At 45.0% G+C, this 10101-nt stretch overlaps 1 protein-coding gene across 1 annotated transcript; it reads right to left on the bottom strand.

Moving 5' to 3' along the window:
- Positions 1 to 3054: 3054 nt before the first annotated feature.
- LOC128732458 (uncharacterized) lies at positions 3055 to 3723 on the bottom strand. Its single transcript, XM_053825708.1, has one exon. The coding sequence runs from the start codon at positions 3721 to 3723 to the stop codon at positions 3055 to 3057; it is 669 nt and encodes a 222-aa protein (XP_053681683.1).
- Positions 3724 to 10101: the final 6378 nt, after the last annotated feature.

Genomic DNA, 10101 nt, shown 5'->3' on the forward strand with positions numbered 1-10101 from the left:
CTATTTTTCCGGATTCATCCAGTAGTGAACCATCAATATAAAAATATATAGTTGCAGTTGATATGTCGAAATTTGTAACAAAATATTTGTTGAATCTGCTTAACACGGTGACGATGAGTGGCTTCTAGCATGGAAGTGTCAAAAACACATCAGAAATATTTTGCAAATGGACGGGATTTGGAAAACACAAGGAAAGGCTAATACAATACTTTGAACCATGTGCTTGTAGTAATCCATAAAATGAGTTTGAGGCAGACTTTCGATTAAAGTTTTAAAGTTAAAGTTTTAAAGTTTTTAAATCACCAATGGATTGAAGATCTCACAATTAATAATAATACGATAAGCAAGATTCCAGAAGTATTCTTTCAATGGAAGAAGAAGAACTAAACTAATAGTGTGGGTTGAGTGCACGCTTAAGCTGAATGATGTGGATGTTTGTAGCTGTTGCCACAAGCAACGGCGGTGGTGGCATCCATCGAAGTAGCCGTGCCTGCGGTGACAAGTAAATGAAAGCAAAAACTCGATTTATTCTTGTTTCAACTAGGATTGGGCAAAATTCCCGAAAGTATCGATAATTGAATATCAATATCAAACCCGCCGCTTTATCGATACCGTCGATATATAGTTCGTGAAGCATCGAAATTAGATTTACTTACTCACTTAATCTGCCGAAAGCCGGGGTGGCTCTTGCCGTATCAAAAATTCCTCTGCATTGTACTCGGTCCTGGGCTACTCGTCGCCAATTTGTTGCGCGTCTCGACACACGCAAGTCGGCTTCAACCTGGTCGAGCCATCTAGCACGATGAGCCCCTCTATTCCTGGTGCCGGTGGGGTTCTTGAAGAGAACGGATTTCACTACACAGTCGTCCGGCATCCTTGCGACGTGGCCGGCCCACCGTAGTCTCCCAACTTTCGCCAGGTGTACGATGGGAATCTCTCCAAGCAGTGCCTGTAGCTCGTGATTCATACGACTCCGCCACTCTCCGCTTTCCGTTTGCACTCCGCCAAAAATAGTCCGCAACACCTTTCGTTCAAAAACGGCAAGTACACGTATGTCTTCCGTAAACAAAGTTACTGTTTCAAATCCGTAGAGGACTACCGGTCTTATTAGCGTTTTGTACATCGTCAGCTTTGTGCGGCGGCGTATGCTCCTAGATCGGAACGTCCTGCGGAGGGAAAAGTAGGCTCGATTTCCAGCTTGAATTCGTCGTAGAATCTCCTTACTCGTGTTATTGTCGGCGGTGACCAGAGATCCCAAATATACGAACTCATCAACCACTTCCAGTTCATCGCCGTCAATAGTCACTGTCCGTGGGAGGTAAACGTTACTTTCTCGGGAGCCTCTTCCTACCATATATTTGGTTTTCGACGCATTAATTTGTAACCCTATCCTCCTAAAAAGCAAAGCAAAGCTTGGGTGCTAATTCCGTTATCGAAATTTGACCTTCTGTTTTTATACGACAGACTTCGCAACCAGCTGTTAGAATACAGGACAGTGCGGGGTCAGTGCTACGATCCTATTGACTCTAGCAGCCTCTCCCAGCCGAGATTCGAACATACGACTATCCTCCTAGCCTCCGTTTTTAGTCTGGCGTAGATTGCCTCCGCCGTCCCTCGGTTTCTAGTAATGATGTCGAGGTCGTCTGCAAAGGCTAGGAGTTGGCTACTCTTACTGAAGATCGTTCCTCTCGTTTCGATGCCCGCTCGCCGGATCATGCCTTCAATAGCGATATTGAATAACATACAGGACAGTCCATCCCCTTGCCGTAACCCTCTGCGCGATTCGAAAGGGCTTGAGAGTGTCCCCGAAACGCGCACGTAGCACATCACTCGTTCCAGAGTAGCTTTGATCAGTCGCGTCAGTTTGTCCGGAAAACCGTACTCGTGCATTATCTGCCATAGCTGTTCTCGTTTAACTGTATCGTTTGCTGCTCTGAAATCCACGAAAATATGATGCGTGGGCAGCGTTGTACTCTCGACATTTCTAGAGGATTTGTTGGAGAGTAAAATTTTGATCCGTAGTAGCACGGGCCCTGTTAGTGTGGGGGTTGGCGTTTCGGAGTCTCAGAAGCAAATTCCATCCATTTTCGATGAAATCAGCTCAAAGCTGCAATTTTATTAAGCGGAAATCAATTGATTGCACCCATAACCTAAATGTTAAATAGACTTACAAATAGTCTCTTACTCCGCTATACTACATATTTCGCCTAAATATCTCCAACACAATAATCTAGCTTTTATGCAAATTAAGTCTGTAAATCGTGAGTAGTAAGAATTTATGGTATTTAATAAAGAATTTAAGAATTTACTTCGAAAATCTGTTTAGCTACCACTCGATCCAAGAACAATCAAAAAGCCTTTTCATTGACACTGTCCTGACAGCGTTTCGTAATATAGTCACATCAGCTCAAACGTCAACTGCACCGGGGGACGCGCCGATTTGCTTTTCGTCATCACCCGCTGTAACATTCTCCCCCTCGTGCCGAACGGCACCAAATTCGCCTCTGTTTTGTCCTCCGTGACTTGCTCCGTCAGGATCGCTCACATCCAGAACCGCTAGGTTACAAACTGCCCTATTTTTCAACATGCCGGTCGCTGTTTCCACATCCGCCCGACGCACAATTCCGTCTTTCCCAGGGTAGATTCGGTTTACTCGACTTCGAATCCACAGGTTTCGAACATTCCCATCGGCCACCATCACTAACGCTCCTTCCTTGATCGGTGGCACATCGCAGATCCACTTGGACCGCCGAGTTAGGATCGGCAAGTACTCGGTAATCCAACGATTCCAGAACGAATCCAGGTTCTGCTGCATCAGTCCCCAACTATCCTTCATCGCTTTTCCGACATTAGCCGGCGTTTTTACTGACTGGCATACACCACTAGAGCTGAGCATCAGGAAATCGTTGGGAATTAACGATTGCTGCTGCGCGCTGTCCAGCGGTAGATACGTCAACGGTCTGGAATTTATCATGTGCTCAGCTTCGGCTAGATATGTCACGAGCGATTCGTCGTCTAACTTCTGCGACGTAGGCAGTGTTCCCAGTGCCGTCTTTACCGAACGCATCCACCCATATGCGGAGCGGACGGTGGGTTGAACCGCCATAGAGTATCAATGTCCGTGAAAGTGCTACCCAGGGCTCGGTTGATGTCCCGCAACTCCTGCTCAAGCTCTCTACTGGCGCCTACGAAATTTGTCCCGTTATCTGTATACACCTCTTTCGGCGCGCCTCTCCGAGCGACGAACCGCCGAACTGCCTTCTTGCACGAGTCGGTTGTTAAGCTGTGCACTGCCTGCAGGTGTATAGCTCGGACGGTCAGGCACGTGAAGATCGCTACCCAGCGTTTAACAGCACTACAACCGACTTTCACCAGATACGGCCCAAAGTAATCGATCCCTGAGAAGGTAAACGGTCGAACGAAAGGGGTGGTGCGGAACCAAGGCATCGAAATTTTCGATGGTATCAATTCAGTAGCAAGTTGGTGATCGGGTGACGCCAGATTATCGGGAACTTCGTATCGTTTCACGTAGTCTGCCGCTGCAATGCGACCATCCACGCGCAACACACCTCGATCGTCCAGCATCGGAGAAAGAGTCGCAATCGAACCGCTGCGACTTAAAGCTTTACGGTACTCCGGTGGTAACCGTACGTTGCGATTCATCGTAGCTACCTCGTCCGCATAACATTCTGATTGTGCGATCCGAATCTTCACTGCTGACATTATCTTCGTCGATCTTCGGTCGTTTTCCAATTCGTTGCAACAACTTTCCAGCGAACCGGTACACATACGCTATGCTTCGTAACAATCGCTCGTATTTCGAAAAACGTGACACATCGATCAATTGCGCTGATAGGAAATGACTACAAACGTACGCTGGACGCAGCTCTACTCCGGGGCCGCTCATTGTCGTGAACTTATCCACCGGCCAATCGCTCTGCACTTGGCACAAGAAGGCGGGTCCACGCATCCATTGGCTGTCGGACTTGCAGTTCGGACCTTTACCCCACTTCGTCGCATCATCGGCGACATTTATTTTCGTTCCCAGTCATCGCCACTCGTCGGGTTTTGACAGGGATAGGATCTGGTTAAGTCTAAACGCCACGTACTGCCGGTATCTGCGCGTATCCGATTTGATCCATGATTATGGTGCTAGAATCGCTCCAGAAGTATGTGCGTGTGATCTGTACCGAATGACCTTCTTCGATTGTTTTGCGTAAGCGAGCACCAATTACGGTTGCCTGCAATTCCAGTCGAGGAACTGAAGCCTGCTGTAGTGGTGCTACCCTTGTCTTGGAGGAAACCAGGGCGCATCGAATTTGTCCTCGGTCGTAAACACGAAAGTATACTGCTGCAGAGTAGGCTTGCTCACTACCATCCACAAATATGTGGATCTCCAGGTTATCGAAACAGACGGGATCATATCCCGGAAAGTAGCACCGGGGAATTCGGATGTTATCTAACTCCTTCAAAACTTGCAGCCACTGCTTCCACCGTACGAACAGATCTTGGGGTATGCGATCGTCCCAGTCCAGCTTAGCTCTCCAAACATCCTGCAGCAGAAACTTCCCTTGAATTACTAGCGAGCCAACCAGCCCCCACAGTAACAGGCCCCATAAAGCCCGCCTGATACTGCCCTACGAATTCTCTTGCTATTAGGGATAGACGACGTAACTAAATCTGGGAGAGCACCTTGTGGGCGGCATTGACCAACGTGATGCCGCGGTAGTTACAGCAGTCTAGCCGGTTGCCCTTTTTGTAGATGGAACAGACTACGCCTTCCATCCACTCTTCCGGTAGTTTCTCTTCTTCCCAAATCCTTGAAATCAGCCAGTGAAGTGCCGTTGCTAGCGGTTCTTGGCCATTTTTATAGAGTTCAGTCGGGAGCCGGTCCTTTCCGACGGCTCTATTATTCTTCAGCAGACCGATTTCTCGCCGGATCTCTCTTCGAGATCGGGAGCCGGTACGCTATTGTCGTTTGTAGGTACTCCGAGGTTAACTTCCATTGCGTCTCCTGCTGCTATATCGCCGTTGAGGTCTCCATCGAAGAACTGCTTCCACCTGTCGACCACCTCGCGCTCGTTTGTGATTAGATCGCCTCCCTCGTCCCTACACGTGTCAGGTTTTGGTGTGTGGGCCTTGCGAGTTTGGTTCACCTTCTCGTAAAACTTGCGGGTGTCATTAGCCCGGAATAGTTGTTCTAGCTCCTCACGATCTCTATCCTCCTTCTGGCACTTTTTTCTCCTCAGGATCGTGGTCAACTGGTTTCTAGCTCGTCGGTATTTGGCCATGTTCACTCTAGTGGCAATACTTAGATAATTTTTCCAAGCATTTTTTTTCTCCTCCACCGCTTGTTGGCATTCCCCATCAAACCAATCATTTTGTGTACTTCGAGGCTCAATACCTAGTGCCGCGGTAGCGGCCTCTCCGATGGCCGAGCGTATTCTGCCCCAACCGTCTTCGAGGTTTGAAGCACCTAACTCATTCAGTATTCACGCGTAGTTCTCGGCAGCTTGTGGGTTATCTAACTGCCTGCTGTTCAGTCGAGGAGGGCGGCTTTGAGGTGTCCGGTATACGGTGGAAAGCTTTGAGCGCACATGTACTGATACTAAGTAATGGGCAGAATCAATATCCGCACCCTGACGGGAGCGTACGTTCGTGATGTTAGAGAAAAACCGGCCCTCTATGAGAACGTGGTCAATTTGGTTCATTGTACGTTGGTCAGGTGAACTCCAGGTGGCTTTGTGGATATCCTTGCGCGGGAAAAAGGTGCTTCGGATCACAAGGCCTCGTGTAGCTGCGAAGTTTACACATCGTTGGCCGTTATCCTTTGTGTCGGTGTGCAGGCTATGGGGTCCTTCCACCGTCTATACATTTCTCCCACCGACCTGAGCGTTCATATCCCCGATAATGATCTGACGATGACGTAGAACGCTTCTTTCTCATCCTCTGGTCTACCTTCGTGCGGGCAGTGCACGTTAATGGTGCTATAATTGAAAAAACGGTCCTTCATCCTCAATACACACATTCTCTCGTTGATCGCCTTCCAATCTATTACGCGATCCTGCATTCCGCCCAGCGCCACCGGTCTGGTAAAACTGGGCCTTTCCGCCACGGATCTTCCATACCTTTTCTCCTTTGCGACAGATTTCCTGCAGAGCTACGATGCCGAGTTTGCGGGGTTCAAGCAGGTCAATCAGCACCCACTCGCAACCTGCGAAATTTAGCGATCTGCAGTTCCAAGTCCCGAGTCTCTATTCGTCGTCCTTATTCCGTCGCCTAGGTCGATGCCGAATATTCCGCTCCGAATTTCCTTGAATTTTGTTAGTTTTAATTTAATTTAGGTGTGTAACCGTACTGGGGCAACACTACCGAGTCTCGTGATGGGGCTGCCATCTTATAGTGCCGATACTCACTATACCTCCTTCCCGGTTAGTATACGACCTTAGTCTCCACCGGGGTTGGTTACCCGATCTCCGCTAAGGTTGCTCGTATTCCGGCTGGTAGGGGAAGGGCAGTAAAGACGGACACTGCGGGAAAGACGGACACTTATCATATTTCATAAACAATAATTTTTTGAAGCAAACCAATGATGGGAAATGTTTCTATAGACTGAATAAACACTTTTGAATTAAACTGCCGATTTCTAGCAGCGCAGCTGTCAAATTTATAAGCAAAACAAAGAAAAAATGCCTAAATACGCTAACCGATGTAATTTTGTGTGTGAAGAAAATAGCTGGTAAATCGTTAAAAAGCAATACTTTCGTGCTATATCGACGACATTACGTTAGTTTGACCCTTCACTGAATGTCCATTGGAAATCTAGTGAATTTTTGAATATTCAGTAAAAAGTTATTAAAGTATGAAAAAATGGTATCCAAGTCGGGCAAGACGGACACCCGAAGGTAGGGAAAGACGGACACAAAGATTCCGTATTCATTTTGCCTAACAACGATTTAAATTACAAATACTTGCATATTATACATGTAAAAGTATCCAGAAGTCATTTAACAGTTGGAATAGGCCAACTTTTAGAAACGATTAATTCATCACCAATTAAAATATTGAAGATTATAAAAGGGAACCATTTTATTTCCTGGCTCAAAGGGGGAATTGGGTAGGGGGTTTTCCCAAGCCAATTCTTTCCTAAATACATGATGAAATATGTTAATCTTTCTTAATACTGATAATTCGTCGGCGCGTGACACCTTTTCGCGAGTGTCCGTCTTTCCCGCCCATGCGCAGAAACTCTGATTTATACATAATGTTTATAATATTAAAAAAAGTATAAATTTTGGAAGAAATTTTCTAGTTCACGCTGTAACTTTATTAGACAGAGACTTAAAGTTTCAGTTTGTATGAAAATTGCAATCAATACAGTTATATTTGAGTAGATATTGACTCTTGACCTTAAGGTGTCCGTCTTTACCGCCCTTCCCCTACCACGAGGAGGTCGGGATCGGAGTTGCTGCTTAAGAGGCTAACTATGGGGTATATATTCCGCATTATCCAGCCGTTTACCAACCTGTGTAAATTGTGATCCTGTTTTCCGCAGACTCCGGAAAGTGGTCCATTTTGCTCTATTATCCCCAAAAATCATGTTGAAAACTAATTAAAACAGTATAACAACTTATTTGCCGCCCATGAAACGAACTCAAATAGCCAAATTTTGTCAAAACATCAGAAGAATCAAATTCCATCCATTCTATACTGTGCGAAATGCAAGAATAGTCCATTTTGCCCAATTCACTCCTAAATACATAGTAAAAATCCTAATTAGAGCGATTAAAAGTAATTCAAAGACAGGGGAATGACTTCGAATAGTACCAATTTACTCGAAAGACAACAGGAGAGTTGATTGTCATCGCACAGTATGAAATGGATGGGATTTGATTCTTCTGATGTTTTGACAAAATTTGGAATCTATTTGAGTTCGTTTCATGGACGGCAAATAAGTTTTCATACTGTTTAATTAGCTTTTAACATGATTTTTTGGGCAAAATGGACCACTTCCCGACGTCTGCGTTGGGAGAAACCATCACCAATCGATTTGCTGCACTTTTGACGTAGGACTACGTCTTACGGCAAGTTTTGAGATAGGGTGTCATTCCAAAAAATCGAAAAATGCGAGCGTCACGAAAAACGAAAGGTTTTGAGCGCTAATAGCTCAGCGGTTTTCCGATCGATTTTCAATATTCTTACACCAATCGATCGGAAAATCTTCTAAGAATTGACCCAAATGAAGAAAAATATGGATTCTTGATGTTGAACTATTGAAAAATTGAAAATAATGAACCTATGTTTTACAGGAATTCTCGCTTCGTGATTGGTTGGAAGATTCTTTACGATGATCTAAACCTATACCAATTTGATATCTGTGCTTGGGAAGTAAGCCAAAATAAATGACAAAGTTTCCCCATTTCAACAACATTTCTTAACACCACGGTCCAACCTAGACCATTTTGATGTCCTTGCTTGGGAAGTACGCCAGAGAGAGCGACAAAGCCCCCTCGTGGTAACAGATTTCTTACGATCGCGATTAAACCTAGTCCAATTCGATGTCTGTGTTAGGGAAGTGTGCCAGAAAAAATGACACAAGTACGTTGTCCCAACAGATCGCAAATTCTTTACTGCAAGACTATTAAACCTCGGCGAATTTGATATCTGTGTTGGAAAAATGTGCTACAGCTGTAGTGTTCGGTTATAATACGACTCTGTATGAATACGCATGCTTGCCGTTTCATTAGAAGTGTAGTGAAAAGATATGCTGTTGATAAAATAGGATTGAATTGAAGATAGAATTAACAAAAGGGCGAATGTCGCAAGCGTAAACAAACCGAGTGAGGGTTGATTTTCCTGTGCTGGTCCAGCAAAAATTAACTCTCACCCGTTTTGTTTACATTTGCGACATTCGCCCTTTTGTTAATTCTATCTAGAATTGGTAAAATCCCTTCAACGTGGGAAATATGGATAATAAAAACAATCTTTAATTTCAGTAAGGTAGCAGGAAAGCAATAGTTTATGTTCTAGATTTTGTTAAATTGTTTTCAAATGCACAATCTTTTGAGAATTGAACGTATGCAATGTTACTACTTTGATAAATGTTACATACAACGCATGTAGCATGTATATATGTTGCATATAGCATGTATACATGAAGAATCGAATGATTACAAGCATGAATACATGCTACTATCACTACAAAGAGACTTACGTAGTCCTGCGTCACCTATATATGCGGTCGTGTCTTGTACACAACCCCTATGATTTTTTTACATAAGAATAGGTATCTTGTAAGATTCCAAACCAGCGAGATTACGAGTTCGTTTTTGCCCATTGTGCAGTGGCTTCTAATTCTTGAGATTACGAGCTCGTTTTTGCCCATTGTGCAACGGTTCGTATGGTGTCCTATTGACGTCTGCGTCTATATGTTTACCGCTTGCTTCGATCTCCATTCGAAACCAGCTTGTGGTCACAACGCAAAACATATTGTTTAGCGAAGGCACAAACCATGTTGCCTTATAGAAAGCTTTCTCGTTTCGTTATAGAAAACGAACGGTTCACTTGGCGTCTCCATTATCCGACAACCATCAGGAGAAGAAACTCATCCACCCATACTAAAGCGAGAGAGAGAGAGAGAGAGAGCTGTGGTGAGCGAAAATCTCATGGGAAAAGAAAAGAGCAAAAGCGCGCGAAATCTGCGACCACGTGCTCGCTCACGTCAAGCTGTGTTCAAGCTCCCTCTGACCAATACCAAGTGCGGATTTGAGTGAGCAAGAGAAAACGGCCGTACGGGAATGGGAGAGAGAGTGCGCGCGCGCAAGCTTCACAACGACCGCGACCGGATGACGGAGGCGAACAGCAACAGATTAATAATTCATGTTTGCCGAACAGGTGCTGCTGCTCGAGCAGGCTGGAGCAAAAATCAAATCTGTGCCAAGCAAATTTACACCAACGAAAAGCAAGTATTTTATTTTAGAAATAACCTTTTCCAGTTATTGACACAAATTACTGGACAAATTGTAGCAAAAAAAGGTTTGAGATCTATTTTCGTAACGGCGCGACGGCGTCCTACTTGGCTGCTTACTCAAGCGAGCAAAA

Source organism: Sabethes cyaneus, chromosome 1 (genome assembly GCF_943734655.1).
Source record: "Sabethes cyaneus chromosome 1, idSabCyanKW18_F2, whole genome shotgun sequence".
NCBI classification, from domain to species: Eukaryota; Metazoa; Arthropoda; class Insecta; order Diptera; family Culicidae; genus Sabethes; species Sabethes cyaneus.

Excerpts from the sequence above, each read along its gene's own strand:
- LOC128732458 (XM_053825708.1), bottom strand. The coding sequence starts at position 3,723 with ATGTCAGCAGTGAAGATTCGGATCGCACAATCAGAATGTTATGCGGAC.